Source organism: Erythrolamprus reginae, unplaced genomic scaffold (assembly GCF_031021105.1).
Source record: "Erythrolamprus reginae isolate rEryReg1 unplaced genomic scaffold, rEryReg1.hap1 H_1, whole genome shotgun sequence".
NCBI lineage: Eukaryota > Metazoa > Chordata > Lepidosauria > Squamata > Dipsadidae > Erythrolamprus > Erythrolamprus reginae.
The window spans coordinates 2,563,974-2,583,371 of NW_027248462.1; the positions used below are offsets into that span (position 1 = coordinate 2,563,974).

At 38.9% G+C, this 19,398-nt stretch overlaps 1 protein-coding gene across 1 annotated transcript in view; it reads right to left on the minus strand.

Annotated features, from left to right (window-relative positions):
• LOC139155307 (vomeronasal type-2 receptor 26-like) overlaps positions 1–17,568 on the minus strand; it is a 39,422-nt gene extending 21,854 nt beyond the window's left edge. The window contains exons 1-4 of the mRNA XM_070730428.1: positions 17,469–17,568; positions 13,226–13,279; positions 11,336–11,435; positions 8,793–9,066 (exon numbers count right to left, since the gene is read on the minus strand). Coding sequence (XP_070586529.1) covers positions 8,793–9,066; positions 11,336–11,435; positions 13,226–13,279; positions 17,469–17,568 — 528 coding nt within the window. The remainder of the gene's footprint in view (positions 1–8,792; positions 9,067–11,335; positions 11,436–13,225; positions 13,280–17,468) is intronic.
• Positions 17,569–19,398: the final 1,830 nt, after the last annotated feature.

The following is a 19,398-nucleotide window of genomic DNA, read 5'->3' on the forward strand; positions in this document are numbered from 1 at the left end:
AACAAGTATTCCAACCCAAGTCCATCTGAAGTACAAAAGTAGTTGAATAATGCCCATATAATGCAGTTCTTCACCTGGTACCAAGTGGTAGTAGAAAGGGCTTTCATTTGGAGAAGAGCCAGTCGAGAACTAGGAAATGAAAATTATATACATAAATTAAAAACCTAGTATTGGGGGGGGGGGAGAACCATGATTGACAAAAGAAATTGTGTATCCACTCTAAGTTTAAAGCAGTAGTGGGCTCTAAAACACATTGCTACTGGTTCATGTGGTAGCATGCACAGAAATGTCCCAGATGGGTAGGCGGAGCCTCCCACCACTGCTGCTACTGGTTAGCAGAATCAGGCCAAACCAGCAGCAACCCCCACTGAAATATGTCAGCATATGCTTTTATATCATATGCTTGCATTGTGAGACTGAGTGATTCTTATGTTCTCTTTGAAATCTACAATCCTATGATTATCTGAATTTGTCCCATCAATTTGCTTCCATAAAGAATCCATGCTTTGACATATTATTCACGTATGCTCTTCCTTCCTTCAAGTATTTGAATACCTTTACTTGTTCATTTATCACAACAACCTTTTCTTTGATTGAGTGGCATATTTTTGTTAAGATTGATTAGGATGATCCCAGATTCAAATAAGTATTATGAATGAACTTCTGGAAAAACTCTAAACTCTGTTGCTAGTTTTCAACCGTTATTGTTCACTGGATAACTTGGAGTTAATCCAATTTTATTAACTAAAACTAACTCATATAACAGCCATAGACAAATTTAAATTTGTCACTTATTATCTATCTCATCCACTGTTTAGCATTATAATGATTTTTCTGCAAATCCTTGTATTTATAAAAATCACAGTAGCCTATATACATATGTTCATCATTCAAGAATTTCACAACTAATGCACATTTATGTCTCCCATAGCATCTAAAGGTCATATCATTTCTATTTCACAACGTTAATGATCAGATTCTAACAAGTGGATTTAATACAGAACATAAATGTAAAATCCCAAATAATAGTAACATGAAATGCTGTATTTCCATGGTGATTCACTTAACAATGGAAGTAGAGATGAGGTATTACATCTAGCATGGACATGTGTTGTTTCAATTTTACCTCTAGGAGAAGAAAGCTTGAGCAGCGAATGACATAATAAAAGATAAGATCATGTGTCCCATGGGATTGGGCAGCATAGAAGTCAAATAAATGAATGAATGAATGGATGGATGAATAAATGGATGAATGAATGAATGTGAAGTGTTAATACCACTATATAATGCCTTGGTAAGGCCACATTTGGAATAGTGCATTCAGATTTGATTTAATTTAATTTAATTTAATTTTTAATTATTTAATTTATTAAATTTAGAAGCTGCCAAGCTCCTATCAGACTCTGGGTGGCATACAACAATAAAATAATATAAAAACAGTTTAAACCCCAGAAATAAAAACAGTCATTCAACAAATATTCATTCTTCTTGGTCAGAGCTGGTTGGTCTTATTCATAGCCACAAGCCTGCCACCACAGCCATGTTTTCACAGCCTTCTGGAAGCCATATGAGTCTCTGGGGATAGTTCTACAGAGCCAGAGCCACCACAGAGAAGGCCCTCCCATGTGGAATTGTTTGAATGCCAGGACCTTGAGAAGGGTGACCCTGTGGGCTCTAGTTGGTCACTGAAGGTATGTGACAGAAGACAGCCCCATAAATAGTCTGGCCCTATGCCATTTAGGGCTTTATAGGTAATAACCAACATCTTAACCTTGCTGTTCTGTTCGAGTCTGTGCAACACGAAATCAAAGTTTGAGAACCTGTAAAAAATTTTCCCTGCATTTCTAAAACTTGAAATTTCATGACTTTTCATCATTTCAGGGGTTCTCTCTATGAGAATTTTTTGGGGGATGGGGGGGCTTAGTTTTTGCTGGGCAAAAAAAAGTCACACTTGTACTGTTTACGAGTCTCTGTGAATCACACCGAAAATTCTTTATTTTAAGTGCTTATATTTGGTCAATTTGAAAACTTCTTTCCCTTGGAAACTAGGTTGAACATTTCTGCACACAATGAAATGAAAATTGAAATAAAAAATTAATGCTTATTGGTTTATTTTGTTCATAAAAGCCCGCCTGCCTCCTTTTTTGTGAATTATTTTTCAATTTATAGATAGTTTAGCCTGCAAAATGTGTACAATTTTACAAAATTTGGTGTGGAATTACTAGTTTGAACATTCCTGATCATAAGAAAAATATAAATGAACTGAAAAAAATGATGCTTATTGGTTTTTTAAAATCAGAAATAAGGCCTCCCCACCGGGTGCTTGCAACCATTTTCATTTTAAATTTGTTTAAGGCTCCAAACCCGAAATATTTTTAATATTTTAGGCATTCATTTACTCAATTTAAAACTGCTGATCATTATAAAAAATATTTTTTTGGGGGGGGCTAACATTTTTCTGGGCAAAAAAACCTCACGTTGAGTATATTTCTGGTCATATACGACCCGGACCAAAAATAATTTTTTAGGTACTTAAATTTGGTCTTTTTGAAAATGTTTTTCACTGGGAAACTAGTTTGAACATTTCTGAACATAATGATATGAAAATTGAACTGGAAAAAAATTGATGCTTATATTTTTATTTTGATCAAAAAGCCCCCCCCCCATTTTTTGAGCATTTCGTGTCAGTTTATATTTGTAGGCTACAAATCTCTAAGGAATTTCCCCCCAAAATTTTGATATACTAAATTGAACATTACTGATCATAAGAAAAATAGAAATGAACTGAAACAAATGATGCTTATTTGTTTATTTTGGTCACAAAAGGGCCACCCCCCTCGGCCTTGCTGTGTGCCATTATTTTCACTTTTTATATAGATTTGGCTAGAAATATTGGGAATATCCTTTTGAAAAGCAAGCCCATGATAGCCAGACAACTAATTTTATGAAAGAAATCCATTTTACTAAAAACAAGTATGTAATTTTGAAACTAACAGCATAATTTTTATATAAATTGAAATAATTGAACACAGCAGGGGGGGACATTTATGTGCAAAGTAAACAAATAAGCCTCAATGTTTTCAGTTCAATTTTCATTTCATTATGTTCAGAAAGTGATTGAAAATATTTGGAATTAGGGGCCTAGAAAAATATTTAAATGACATGCTTGAAAAAAGGCGGGCATGGCCCTTTTATGAGCAAAATAAACAAATAAGCATCATTTTTTTCAGTTCAATTTTCATATCATTATGTTCAGAAATGTTCAAACTAGTAATTCCATACCAAATTTAGTAAAATTGTATGTTGTTTGCAGGCAAAACTATCTATAAATTGAAAACAAATTCACAAAAAGGGGGTGGGGCAGACTTTTATGAGCAAAATAAACCAATAAGCATTATTTTTTAATTTCAATTTTTATTTCATTGTGAGCATATATGCTCAACCTAGTTTCCAAGGGAAAGAAGTTTTCAAATTGACCAAATATAAGCACTTAAAATAAAGAATTTTTGGTGTGAGTCACAGAGACTCGTAAACAGTACAAGTGTATAGTGGTTTTGAACAAAGCAACAGGGTTAAATTGTGTCCACTGACTGATTGGAAGGCAATGCAGATTGTGCAGTGTTGAAGTAATGTGGATGTACCTAGGTACATTCACAACAGCACGTGTAGCCCCTTATAGAGTGCATTGCAACTGTCAAGTGCATATAGAGTGCATTGCAATAGTCAAAATTCAAGGTGATAAGGGCATTAGTGACTGTGAGAAGAGACTCCCTATACAGATAGGGACGCAACTGATGCACTAGGTGAACCTGTGCAAAGGTCCCCCTAGCCACAGCTGAGAGATGTTGTTGTAATCTAAGCTGCGGACCTAGGAGGAGCCCCAGATTGCAGACCCTCTCTGATGGGGTTAATATCTTATAAAAACATAGAAGATTGATGGCAGAAAAAGACCTCATGGTTCATCTAGATCTCCCTCCCCCAAAGTCAAGGATGGGCAGATGGAACAGTCCTTGGGAGGCAATGCCCACTCAGTCTCATCAGGATTGCGTTTGAGTCTGTTAACTCCCATCCAGACCAATGTTCCCTCTAATTTTTTTTTTGGTGTTGGGGGAAAAATATAATGTCTGAGTGTCACATTTTCATGCCTGGCTGTGGATTGGTTAGAAACAAAAGGGAGTCACGTGACCTCAGGACACATAGCAACAGTCATAAATATGAAACGGCAGCAAAGTTTTGATCCTGCAATCATCGGGCTGCTGCAAAGGTCCTAAGTGTGAAAAGGGTGCATAAGTCACTTTTTTAAGGGCCGTTGCGACTTTGAACGGTCAGTAAATGAACCATTGTAAGTCGAGGACAACCTGCCTTCCCCCCTAGATGTTTTCTATGGAGCTTCAAAATGGACTCCTGATCTGCTGATCTGCTTCTAAAAGAGTGCACTGGTCAGACAGATAATCCTCGACATCTGTTCTGACCCCAACGGAGGCCAATGTTTCTATCTCCTGAGTAAGACAGTTATTAAGTGAGTTCTGCCTCACTTTACCACCTTTCTTGCCACAGTCATTAAGTGAATCCCTGTAGTTGCTTGTCAGAAGATCCCAAAAGATGTTCACATAACCCTGGGACATTGCCATCATCATAAGTGTTCGGTTCAAAGTTCTACTCAGATTAAAGAAATTGGAGTTTGAGAAGGGTTGATTAAACTTGGAGTATTGTTTTGTTTGCTCTTTTTTAACTTTAATTATTTTTTCTATTTAGATATATGAATTTAGGAATTGCTGATCTGTTTTAGTAAAGTTAAAAGTATTGATTATAATAAGATATGTAGTAGGTGCTACTGATTTGGATTAATGCATAAATGGAATTGAATTTAGAATTGTTGGGGAAATTAATGATATTAATGATTTTTAATTGATTGAAAATAGAGAATATTTAGAATTTTTCCCTTTTTTCTTTTCTCAAATTGATCGAAATGTAATATTAATAATTAAGTAAGAAATGTAGATAAGAATTAATTGGCTAAATGTTAGATGGGCTGAAATAATTTTTAAATTTGTGCCGGCTGGAGGGGTTGGGAGTGGGGGGCACTGTTCTTCAGTGGTTCTTTTCCTACCTCTCCAGTCAGTCACAGTCAGTGTTAGTGGGGTGTCAGAGGTCGACCTTTAGGTCTCTCCCTTGTGGGGTGCCTCAGGGGTCGGTCCTCTCCCCCTTGCTATTTAATATCTACATGAAACCGCTGGGTGAGATCATCCAAGGGCATGGGTGAGGTATCATCAATACGCCGATGATACCCAGTTATACATCTCCACCCTATGTCCAGTCAACGAAGCAGTGGAAGTGATGTGCCAGGGCCTGGAGGCTGTTGGGGCCTGGATGGGTGTCAACAAACTCAAACTCAACCCAGACAAGACGGAGTGGCTGTGGGTTTTCCTCCCAAGGACAATTCCATCTGTCTGTCTATTACCCTGGGGGGGGGGAAACTACTGACCCCCTCAGAGAGGGTTTGCAACTTGGGCATCCTCCTCGATCCACAGTTGACATTGGTGCACCAGTTGCGGCCCTATTTGGACAGGGAGTCATTGCTCACAGTCGCTCATGCCCTCATCACCTCAAGGTTCGATTACTGCAATGCTCTCTACATGGGGCTACCTTTTGAAAAATGTTCCAAAACTTCAGATCATGCAGAACGCAGCCGGAAGAGCCATCATGGGGCTTCCAAGATTCGCCCACGTTTCTTCAACACTCCGTGGCTTGCATTGGCTGACGATCAGTTTCCAGTCACAATTCAAAGTGTTGGTCATGACCTTTAAAGCCCTACATGGCATTGGACAGATTACCTCCGGAACTGCCTGCTACCACACAAATCCCAGCAACTGATAAGGTCCCACAGAGTTGGCTTTCTCCAGGTCCCGTCGACTAAACAATGTCGTTTGGCAGGCCCCAGGGGAAGAGCCTTCTCTGTGGCGGCCCCGGCCCTCTGGAACCAACTCCCCCCGGAGAGTAGAACTGCCCCCACCCTCCCTGTCTTTCATAAACTACTCAAGACTCACTTATACCGCCAGGCATGGGGGAGTTGAGATATTCCTTCCCCCTAGGCCATTACAATTTATGCATGGTATGTTTGTGTGTATGTTTGGTTTTTATAATAAGGGTTTTTTAGTTGTTTTAGTATTGGATTGTTACATGCTGTTTTTAGCATTGTTGTTAGCCGCCCCGAGTCTATGGAGAGGGGCGGCATACAAATCCAATAAATAAATAATAAAATAAAAATAATAATTAGGTAAATGTACTATTTAGAGGGGGGGAGTCTGAAATTTGTATATGTTTATGTTTTGTTTTTAATTTTCTATTAAATAGCCAAGGTTTTCTTGATTTGCAGAAAAATGTATAAAGAAAGAAGGAAGCATTTTGGCATAATGGTTAATAAGTTAGAAATATAATTGGTGTTGTACTTTTTGAAGGAACATTAAGGAGGGAATTTAATTAAAAGAAAATGTATGTAACTGGATGACAAAATTAGAAAAAAACCTTTTGCAACTTTTTTGATGATTGATATTAGTTACTAACAAAATACTGCATTTTATTCATGGAAAATTAGATGGTACACTGTATTGTTTGAATGTATGTCGAGAGAAAAAAAATTTACACCCCCCCAAATGTCTTTCCTTCCTCTGTCCCTCCATTCATTTCATTCTTCCTCCTTGCTTTCTTCCTTCCTTGTTCTCTACATTTTCCTTCCTTCCTTCCTACCTTCCTTTCTTTCTTCTTCCTTCCATTTCTTCTTCCTTCCCTCCTTCCCTACCTCCTTCCTTCCTCTCCACTTCTCTCTTTCCCTCCCTCTTTTTCCCTTTTCTTTCTTTCTCTCCACTTCTCTCTCTCTCTTTTCCCTCTCTTTTTCTTTCTCTCCAAGTCTTTCTCATTTCTGTGTACGTCTCCCTCCCCCTCTTGTCTCTGTCATTTGTTTCTCCTCCCTTTTTGCTCTCATTTCTCTCACCTTTATTTCTGTTTTTCTTTCAATTTCATCTCTCTTGGGCTGCAGGATTGGGGAGAGGACTGATGCAGCCCTCACACCAATCAAGGCCGCCCTGCGGGCTTTCTCGAGTGTCTGGATACACAGAGTGCCAATGCATGCCTGCTTTTCCTCAGCTGCCACCGTGCGCCACATGTCACTTGCCCAGCAACAGGCATTTCTCATGGGGTCCCTGCCAGCAGCGCCCCCATTTCAGATGCCCATGGCAACTAGCTGCCCCAATCCAAACTGGGGGTGGTGTTGGCAGGGACCCCATGAGAAACACCCTCTGCCAGGCAAGTGATACGGGGAGTGAGGTGGCAGCTGAGGGGAAGATACACTCTGTGTATCTGGATACACTCTTGTGATCAGCACAAGGGGCCTGGCCTCCATCAGCCTCCACTCCAATCTTCTGCCTTCAGTAGGTCACAGCCCCAGACAGAGCTGGAGAAGCTGGGCAGCGATCAGAGCCCATGGGGGTTTCTCCCCTGCTGACAGTTTGGGAGGGGCAGATCAGCTGTCGGGTGGGGAGAAACAGCACTAGCTCTACTGTGCAGGCTTGGAAAACACTGTGCTGCATTAGTTATTTGCCAGCGCGCCATGCACATTAGAGGGAACAGTGATCCAGACCCTCATAGCCTCCAAGCATCAACACATCATGTCTACTGCTTCACTGAATTGACATGGGGTAGAGATGTAATGCTGAATGGAATCTCACCTCATGCCATTCAGTGATCTCACCAGTGGTTTCATGTAGATTTTAAATAGGAGTGAGAGGACCAACCCCTGAGGCACACCATGAAGGATGGGCCTAGGGACTACTTCTGTACCCCTGCCAATACCCACTATGACTGACCAGAGAGATAGGAGGAGAACTACCTTAAACGGTGCCTCTGACTCTCAAACTCCTCCAGTCATTGCAGAAGAATATCATAGTCAATGGTATAGACTGAGAGGTTAAGGAGTGCCAAGATAGAGGAGTGCCCCCTATCTTGGGCTTGGCAGAGATAATCTATTAGAGTAACCAAAGCAGTTTCAGTATTGTAACTGGGCCTAATTCCCGACTGTAAGGCTCTAGGTCAGGAGTAGACAAAGTTGGTTCTTCTATGACATGTGGACTTCAACTCCAAGAATTCCTGAACTAGCATGATTGTCTCGGGAATTCTGGAAGTTGAAGTCCACAAGTTATAGAACAGCCAACTTTGCCTACCCAAAGAAGCAATGAGTGGAAACTAATCAAGGAGAGAAGCAACTTAGAACTAAGGAGAAAATTCCTGACAGAACAATTAATGAGTGGAAAAACTTGCCTACAGAAGTTGTGAATGTTCCAACACTGGACGTTTTTAAGAAGATGTTAGATAACCATTTGTCTGAAGTAGGGGCTTGCACTAGAAGACCTCCATGGCACTTTCTAACTCTGTTTTTGTTGTTGCTGCTGCATATGCACCAAAGACAAATTGTGTGTCCAGTCACAATTGGCCAATAAAGATTTAAATTTTATTCTAATCTGTTCTGTTCTCTAATATTCTATTCTATTCTATTATTACTATTATTATTATATAAAATTCAGAAATATTAAATTGTTTTTCTCACCACAACAGCACCTTAAATGGAATTTTTAATGTTCATTCATAGTTTATTATTGATACTCAAAGATATTTTATGTAACATCAAATATATTTTCTTAAGTAAGCTCCATACAGAAATGTGCACAAAAATAATTACCATATATTTTATTGCCTTTCCTTCAACTACAATCTGAAAAGAAAAATCCAATTCATCTTACCTGTGGGAATTTGTAAGTGTCTAAAATATCTATCAAAGAGACTCCAGGATCAATAGTGCCAACAACTGATATGAGTTTGTTCTCAAAGCCACACTTGTAATTTGGAACAAATCTGTTCTGACTGGAGAAAAAATCCATTTTGGCATGATAGCCAGCATATCTATCACAGATTCGAAAGCCCAGGGTGATATTAGGTAAGAGTTGGTGCTCTTCGTTGATCTTCTTCACAGCAAATATCATAGTCAAAATATGCTGATAATACTTAGTCAGAACTCTGCAAAGAGAATTATATACTGTATCAAATGAAATTGTGCATCTAAAAAGGGCAATATGGCTATCCCCCCTTTTTTAAAAAAAGGGCTTAGAAACCAATAATGGCTCTTTTATATAATCTGATTAATAGGTTTAGTTCCATTAAAAATTGTTTTAGAAAGTGATAGTCACCCCTTCACACTAATTGATTGATATGTTGTTACTCATTAAAAAAATAGCAGAAATATATTTCAGAAGAATAATCACAAGGATTTTTTAAAAATCTCTTTGCTGTTTGCAATGAATTCCAATTATGTGAAGCTGTCCAGAGACATTGTCAGATATGTAACATTAGCATTGTCTTAAGTAAGTACACAGGAGGTAGTTTCTTTTAATAATCTGGGGAGAAATATTATCTCTGCAAGAAAACTGCATGTCTAATTTATTGAGATAAAATATGTCTCTGACTAAAGAGAAATATTCCTATGGTTCAATCACATTATTTGTGTAGTTTGTTTTAGAGACTACAGTTTCTATCTCAAGCAAAGGGACTGGAGGGATCCTTTTTTTTTTGTTAGAATCTACTAGCAATTATTAGTTTAATTTTCTTCTAATTTTATTTAAGGAACAAAGGTTATAGCTGTTGGTTCCTTCCAGTATTGAAAGTTAGAAATTATTTTTTAATCATAGTTCATTATGACACTTAGAATGGATATACTAAATAATTCTACCTTGATTGATATTGGCCAGTGATGGCAAACTTTTTTTTGGTTCACAATCCAAAAGGGTGGGATGGGAGGTGCACACATCTGCATAATCACACGCGGGGATGGGCTGCTGCCCGGATGTGGGGGGATGCAGTGGGCTAGCAAAAATGGAGCTCCACCCCAGAGCACCCAGTTTGCACTGAAATGTGTTGAAAGAAAATGCAAGGTGTCTTTTTTGGGCAGCCTCTGCATTCTTCCTGAAAACATTTTAAAAAACCCAAAGCCTTCAATTCTGCTACAAACAAAATGTCTAGAAAAAGTATAAGGAGATAAGATGTGAAATTAATTCTATGTGATCTGGGTTTCTGCCTCCTTTCTGAATGGCTATAGTATTCTCTAGAATAGAGATCTTCATTGTTGGCTAGAGAATTCTGGGAGTTGAAATTCACAAGTCTTAAAGTTGCCAAGTTTGGGGAGCCCCTACTCTAGAAAATAAAATGAATAATACTTGAAACCTAATGTTTTGTCAGAAACCTTGATTTTCTTTGGTAGTCTGCAGGAAGGAGGATTAAGACTGTTATGTGTAATGGAGCATTTTGGGATGTTCACTTAGGCTGTGAGAGTAACAAGGAACACTTTAGATTGTTGCCTTTGAATAAGTGATTATTTTGTGAGAGGCCATTTTAATCAGGAGGCACCTTTATGACAATGCTCAAAATGTGCTTTCAAAATTCTAAGTGAGATGTTTCCATCATTTCACTGTAGTAAAAATTTTGGTAGCCCTTTACTGATTGCACCCATAATTCCATGCACCCCCTGCACATAAACACATGACCCCCCTCCTGGCATGCAATGGTACACCCATTTTCAGAGCCTTTCTAGGAGCCTGGGGAAGCCAAAAACAGCCTTCCTGCCCCCTACAGAGGAAGAAAATGGGCCATTTGCCAATTTCTGGTTGAACCAGAGGGCTTGTTTTTTTCTTCTGCCCTAACTCCAGAGCCTTTCAAGGCGCCTGGGGAGAGTGAAAATGGCCCTCCCTTTCCGGAGGTTCTCTCTAGGTGAGAAATGTTCCATTTGCTGACTTCTGATTGAACCAGATGTTCCGGGGTTTCTTTCTCTTCCCAGACTTCAGAGCCTTTCTAGGAACCTGGGGAGGGTGGAAAAAGCCTTCCCCAGCCTAACTGGAGGCAGTCTGGAGTCCAGAAATGGCCCAGTTCAAGTTTGGAAACCTCCCAGAACAAAAACCAAGCCTTCCCCATCCCCTCCCAGTGGCCCAAAAGCAGATATGGACTACTGCCCAGATGGGGGGAGAATGAAGTGGGATAGCAAAAATGGAGCTCCACCCCAGAACACCCAATTTGCACTGAAAGATGTTGAAAGAAAATGCAGGGCATCCTGCATAAGCCACGCCCACAGTGTGGTAGTAAAAATTTTGGCAGCCCTTCACTGTCCAGAAGGCTTGAAAATCAAGTACCCGGCATGCACATGTGCGCCGGACCTGAGCATGCATGCCCACTGATATGGTTCCACATGGAACTTTTGGCACCCGTGGATATAGGCTATTGAAATAACATTATGTCTTACAGGGATTCACTAACAGGAGAATGATATGGATCTTCCACAAAGCTTTCTGCATTTCTAGTTGTGAAGATAAAAGAGGTGATGACACCAATAACTAGATCATCTGGTTGGAAATATTTGTGATCAATTGAGATAGAAACTTGAATTGCTGCATTTTTTGGTTGTGTCTTAAAACTCATATATGGCAATGGCAGTAGAAGAAGAATCAATATCATCATAATAAATATTAAACCCAGTTTGACAAAGCTTCTATAATTTCTAGGTAATATAATTAGATTTTCCAAAATTGCACAAGCTTGAACTGAATCTCTCTCTTCCTCACATGATTTTCATTCTGAACAGAATCTTATAATTTCTTATTATTTTACCTGTTTCTTCACAGAAAATAACACGGTTAAGATATGCTGATAATATTGAGTCAGGACTCTGCAACATTCTGTGGCACATGGAATTTTGCATCTATAAAAAGCAGTGATACTAACTCCATAGGAAAAAAATTGGCCCTCTCAAAATAATCATTTAGAAAGTAATACTCACTTTTTCAGGTCAATAGATAGATAGCATGTACCAGTGGCAGGTTGAACTTACCTGCAAACAGGTGTGCTGCATGCACATCCTCTTTATTCAGGTGCATGCACATGCATGTCCCTTATGTACGTGAATGTCTCCTTTGAAATTTTGCTTCTGCGCATGCGTAGAAAGCAAAAAAGCCAAATAAATCAAGGAAAAAATGATGCCACCCAACGGATTGGCACAGGAGCAGTCGCACACAAATTGTGCAAGCTGGCAGCCACTACTGATGCAGAGTCCTCTACCGTACTGGTAGGAACCTACCACTGGTATGTACTCTTACCAGTGTAAATATTGTGGAATTATTTTTAAGAGGAATAATACACTTTTTCCTCTTTGTGCTAATTTTAAGCAATTCTAGTTATATAAAGTTGACCAGCATAATTGCCAAGCATGTAACATGGTCATTAGCTTCATCATCTGAGAAAAAAATTGAATTAGTTACTTTTTCTTATACTACACTTCTTACACTAGAAATGGTTTCATTTTAATTTAAATGACTTCAAACAATGAAAAAAAGGCCTATATTTAGAATTTAGTCTGATGTCAACAAAATATGTGTAGAGACTGGAAACAACAATGAATTTTATGGAACCATAAACGCTTCATAACTTTTTATTTCTTTATTTGTAATTCAGAACTTTTGAATATAAGAATACAATAATTTAACTACAAATCAAAGAGTTTTTCTTCCCTAAACTATCTGTAAAAATAAGTGATATTTATATAGTATTTGTACCAATGGTGATCTCTGCCAAAATGGAGAAATTTGAAAGAAAATAATAAAGTGGAGTAAGAATGGCAGAATAAGAATTTTGTCAATAAAAGGACAATAGGAATTATGGTTCTTCTGTCTGTCAAATATTTTCCCCAGAAAAATATTTGAATTTATCAGAATATTATTCCTGGAAGAAAGGCCTCATTTACACAAATAAAATATGCTGCATATGTGACTGAACAGCATTATTCCTAAATTCAATGCAATTTCAAGTCTTCTGCATAGTCAGTTTTAAAATCTGATCTTGTAATGCCATCCCAAGAAAAGGGACCAATAGGAGGGTGGAGAAATTACATTCTTGTCTGAATTTAGTAGTTATGAAATCTGGAAGACTTGAATCTGAATTTAAAAAATGATTTAACAAACATAGGTCCTTGATGTCCTTGATGTACAAGAGAAATGGATCGACTGAAAAATATAATCTAATTTAAAAATGGATCTAAAGGATTATTTTTAATCACTATGGTGAATTCTATTGCATAGAATAAGTATTTAACAATTTTATCAAGATTAATATAGATTGTAGGAAGAAAATAATTACTTACAGAGATTCACCCACAAGGGAATGATGGGGATCCTTGTCAAAGCTTCCAACATCTCTAGTTATGAAAACAAAAGAAGTTATACCACCAATGATTAATTCACCTGGCTGAAAATATTTGTGATCAATTGGAATAGGATCCTGGATGCTGCATTTTATTGGTTGATTATTACAAACCATATGTGACAATAGCAGTAGGAGAAGATTCAATATCATCATAATTAATATTTAACCAAGTTTGACAAAGATTCTCTTATTACCATAAAATTCTTAAGAATTCCCAAAATTGGATGAGATTGAATTGAATCTCTGCTCCTCACATGACTTCCATTCTATGATAAATCTTAGAATGCAAACAGTGCTAAAAGAGCATTCTGATTATTTAATGGTCCACTCTGCCAAGTACAATAATTTGTTTGTCTACGTGTTGAGGCACAACAAAGTTAATAATAGTCTTTTTGATAATTATAAGAAGAGGAAATTGCAATCTTTAAATTTCAAGTTTCACTCTTTTAATGAAATAGTAAGAGTAAAATGAGTCACAGTAAACATAGAATGAAGAAAAAAGGTTTTGAGATGAGAGGAAGTTAAACATGACAAAGATGGAAACATTTTTGCTTCCCTAAAAAAAAAAATGTTTCAGTGAATATGAGGGCGTAAACATAGTTCCTTGCTACATTTCCCCCCATGCACTTTCATAGAATCAGTGTTGGAAGGGATCTTGGAGGTTCTCTAGTCCAATCGCCTACTCAGTTAAAAAATTCTATACTTGGGATGGTGAACCAATGCCACACTCATCATAGGTGGCATATAGAGCCCTCTCTGCAATCATGTGAGCAATCACTCCAGTTCAGCTCCACCGTGCATGTGTGTATGCCTTCCCCTGGCCAGCTGGTTTTCAGATCTGTGTGCTCATGCACGGAGGGAGGGAAGCTGTGTATATGGTTTTTCTTGTCTAAATGTAGAACTTTACTTTGCTCACTATTGTATTTCATTTTGTAAAATAGGGTCCAATGCTCAACTTCTGTTTATTGAGCTTATGTTCTGGGATGTTGGCTATTCCTGCCTGCTTGGTGTCATCTATTCATGTACCTTAAAACATATCAAAAACATACATAATTACAGTATACATTTTAATCCAATCTATCATGAATCAATCTCCTATTTTGCACCTATTTTATAATATTTATCTGTTTCTCCTCACTTCTTTACACTCCCCACCCTCTATCTCCATCACCTCCTTCTACTTTCTTTTTCCACTCTCCCCCTGCGTACTTCCCTCCACTCCTTCCCTTCTTCCTTCCCCTTCTACTTCCTCTTCCTCCCTCTTAACCTTTCCCTGAGTGATTCTAATCATAATTCATCTTATATTTAAGTTGAATTATGATTAGAATTGTCTTTGTAAACAGCAATGGCTCATCCCCAAAATTCAATAATCACACCTCATATACTCAAAACAACTTAACCCAAATAGACTTCACAGAAGACAATGTTGGAAAAGCACTATGTGACCTTAAACTTTCTTTATCAATTGGGCCTGATGGTCTATGTGCATACTTCCTAAAAAAGCTCTCCACAGCCATAGCAGAACCACTAAGCATAATCTCTGAAAAATCATTCAGGACCAGCTCACTATCAAAGCTATGGTTGCAAGCAATGGTCATCCCCATCTTCAAAAAAGGAAATCCCATGCAAAGTCATGGAATCAATCATAAACCAATCAATTACCCTCCACCTAGAAACTAACAACCTATTCTCTAACAAACAATTTGGTTTAAGAAAAAAAATTATTTTGCAACCTGCAACTCCTTCACTGCAAAAACATATGGACTAACACCTTGATCAGGGCGAATAAATAGATGCAATTTACATATACTTCTATAAAGCCTTCAACTCAATGGTTCATGACAAACTAAAACTCATATCCTATGTCATCTTAGGATCCCTCCATAGTTGGATAACTGTGTTCCTGTCAAACAGACAACAAGTTGCCAAAATAGAGAGTGCCATATCTAATCCTGTTCTGGTTAAGAGGGGCATATCCCAAGGCAGCGTATTTGGACCAACACTCTTCATACTCTATATAAATGACCTTTGCAATCACATTACAAGCAATTGCGTTCTCTTCACTGACATTTGGCAACTCCAAATCTCAACCAAAAATGCTATGTCCTATACATTGGCAAAAAGAATCAGAACATTAAATACAAGTTGAATATACAAGACCTTACAGATAACCCTCATTCTGTAAAAGATCTTGGAATACTCATATCAAATGACCTAATGCCAAAGCCCACTGCAATAACATTGTCAAAAAGGCTTCAAGAGTTGTTAACCTAATTCTACATAGCTTCTGCTCCAGTAATCTCACACTACTAACCAGAGCATATAACACTTTCACTAGACCAATCCTTGAATACAGCACAGTTTGGACATAAGTACTCAAGAAAATGTCACATGAACAATTAAATATATATCACCCTTGTTAATTTTTTCTGATAAAATACCTTAAAAAGCAAGGATAGGAAGTGGATAGACGCGAGAATGCTCAGCCAGGAACTCAGGAACCAAAGTAGATAAATAATGAAGACAGTTCAGCAGGAACAGGTTTAAGTAATTTTATTCTTCAGTGTATTAAAAAAAAATACTTTCCTTTGTCTTCTATTTACAGAATATACTTCACTTTAACTATGTACATGATGGTATAACAAACCTTACTTACAAGTAGCTATTATACTAACTCTGGTTTAACTATCTTACCACCAGTACACAACACAATCTTAATGCTTCAATCCAACTAGAAACTAAACCATCAACCAAGTATTTAAGAAACCCAACAAAACCACATCCACTGCGAAGGTGTTTTTCTTCTTACAATGCTCTGGCCCAATCAGGTTGTAGCCTGAGTCATTGTGACTCAGCATTAAGTCCTCTGGATGTACTCTTTGCTGATCACAGTTTTCACATGGCCATGCTTGATATTATCCAGTTGCAAGATGCCCAAGTATCTGTACGCTTCTGGCTGGTGGCCTCACTTTCAGTGATTTTCCCCTTTTTCAGTGCCACTGTGGCACATTTATCCAGGCCAAACTCCATGCTGATGTCATTGCTGAAGATTTGCACAGTGTTGGTTAGTGACTGTATCTCAGTTTCTGATTTTCCATATAACTTCAGGTCATCCATATACAGCAGGTGTGAAATTTTTGGTGAAATCCTAGCAGTTTGGTAGCCTAGTTTTGTTTTCTGTAGGATGAGTGACAGCGGGATTATAGCGATGATGAATAGCGATGGGGACAAAGAGTCCCCCTGGAAGATGCCCCTTCTGATGTTGATCAGTCCATAGCTTTCATTTATTATTATTATTATTATTATTATTATTATTATTATTATTATTATTATTATTATTATTATTATTATTACAAAAAAGGTAATACACAGCAAACAAGATTGATATGCTGGATTTCGTATCAAAATATCACAAGTCAAAAACTTCCCAAGCATCTAGGACTGTGTGATGTATTTCGTATGATGCATGAAGATCCAAGTATGGTGGCCTTTTGTAACTGACAGGTCATGATTCTGTCAATGTTTATTGTTTTCAAATGCTGGCTGAATTCTTTTGGCACAGCACCCAATGTGCCAATTACTACTGGAACCATCTGTACTGGTTTATGCCAGAGTTGTTGTAATTCGATTTTAAGATCATGATATCGGCTAAGTTTTTCTTCTTGGTTTTCATCAATTCAACTGTCCTCTGATATGGCGGCATCAATGATCCACACTTTTTTATTTTCCATAGTCGTGAGGTCAGGTGTATTGTATTTCAAAACCTTATCGATTTGAAATGCTTGTTTTCAACTACTTTCTCAGGTTTATGATCCCACCAGTTCTTTACCACTGATAGATGGTAGTTGTGGCTCAGGTTCCAATGATACATCTGGCCCATGTGGTTGTGCCTCTGTTTGTAGTCCATCTGTGCAATTTTCTTGTGATATTATTATTATTATTATTGTTCAAAGTATGTCACATCTTCTTCAGAAACAGCTGTAGAGACTTATGCTGCAATTGTGTTGCAGAGAGGCAAGGGAGTGTGAAATCTCAGCACCAGCTGCATGACCAGGCACCTGATTTCAAAACATGACCTTCGGTGGAGACAATACCTTAAAAGTATTCAAATGCCTGGGTCTTCCTCTTCTCCTGTGGCTGCCTCGGCCACTGCTAACATCCCCCCCCAACAACAAGATCACCTGTCTCTCCCCAAAGGGACAATGATGGATCACCACCAACACTACCACCAATGGAAGCAGCAGCACTGGCAGCACCACCACCACCACCATCGCCAAACATGTCTACACCGTCCCAGGGAAGCATTCATCAGCTTTCCATCCCTCAAACCTTTGAGAGAAAGTGGAGGTTTGGCCCATCCCACCCACGAGCCCTGGCCCTAAATGCCAGAATTTCACAGCTGCTGGCATTTGAAATGCTCCCCTACCGCCTGGTGGAGACACCACGTTTTAGGAAATTATTTAAATTGGCTGTTCCACAATACTCCGTTCCCAGCCATTATTACTTTTCACGCAAGGCCTGTCGCGCTGGAAATTGCCAGCCCTCATACACATTGAGAAACATCCAGTAGTTAGAGAGTTAACTCTGTCTAGTAATGTAGCTCCTCCTGTGTGATGTAACCTGTTTGCTCACATCCTGCCTTACTGAAGAAGAAGGGCGGTCTCTAAGTTAGAGTTCATCTTTACGGTTCATCTTTCTAGCAATAAGATGTGCCATATTGTCTCTCCATAGACATTTTCTATTTTTATATTTTTTTAAATAAAACTAGTTTGTTCATTCGAACATGCTCTGTCTGTGCTTCAATATCCATCACCTCCGGAAGGTCCTGGCTCAGTCCTCTCTTGCTGAGCGCCTCGATGAGGCTACGGCCCTTCTAATTCCGACATGGTAGCAGAGGATGGTTATTATTGAAGAAACAGACCCCGCTTACACTCCGTAAGCTCACTAGCGATTTCTCCTAATGCCAGCTAAAAAGAAGCGAAATCCTCTCACTCAATCCTCTCATTGATAGTATTTGGGAAAGCCCGATGTTACCAATTTTTATTATGGAGGATAATGTTTCAGTTGCATTCATTGCTGAAACTGAATTTGTTGGAGCTCGTTCACGGCACATTCACATCCGGTATCAAAATACCAGAGAGAAGGTGAAAGAAGGATTCGTGAAAATTCAGTACATACCTACTACTGAGCAGATCGCTGACTTGCTGAATAAGCCATTGCCAGCTGATCAACATGAATACCTCGCCAACAAAATGTGCCTCAAGTGAATTGATGTCTTGATGTCCTAATGTCCCTTATGTCTCTGATGACTGACAAAGAAGGGGTGTCGCGCTGGAAATTGCCAGCCCTCATACACATTGAGAAACATCCAGTAGTTAGAGAGTTAACTCTGTCTAGTAATGTAGCTCCTCCTGTGTGATGTAACCTGTTTGCTCACATCCTGCCTTACTGAAGAAGAAGGGCGGTCTCTAAGTTAGAGTTCATCTTTACGGTTCATCTTTCTAGCAATAAGATGTGCCATATTGTCTCTCCGTAGACATTTTCTATTTTTATATTTTTTTAAATAAAACTAGTTTGTTCATTCGAACATGCTCTGTCTGTGCTTCAATATCCATCACCTCCGGAAGGTCCTGGCTCAGTCCTCTCTTGCTGAGCGCCTCGATGAGGCTACGGCCCTTCTAATTCCGACAAGGCCATCTCTGCCCTGCACCAACATGTAATGGAGAAAATTCGGTGTGCACTGCAAAATTCTGTCAGTACCAGCGTCCACCTCACCATTGAGACATGGACCAGTAAACATGGCTAGGGCCAGTACATCCCTCTCACTGCCCACTGGGTGAATGTAGTGGTGGCTGGGAATGAGGCAGGAAGCAGTTCAGCACAGATCCTTCCACCACCCAGGATTGCTGGACATCAGTCGGTGCCTGCTATTGGCTCCTGCTCCTCCTCTGCTTCCCTGTATTCTTCCTCCACATCCAGTAAGTGCAGCCCGGTAACCTCCTACTTCAGAACAGCTGTGGGTAAACAGCAGCACGCGGTGCTGAAACTCATCTGCTTGGGCGAGAGACCACACATCGCATCCAGGGGCAGACAGATGAGTGGTTGGTGCCA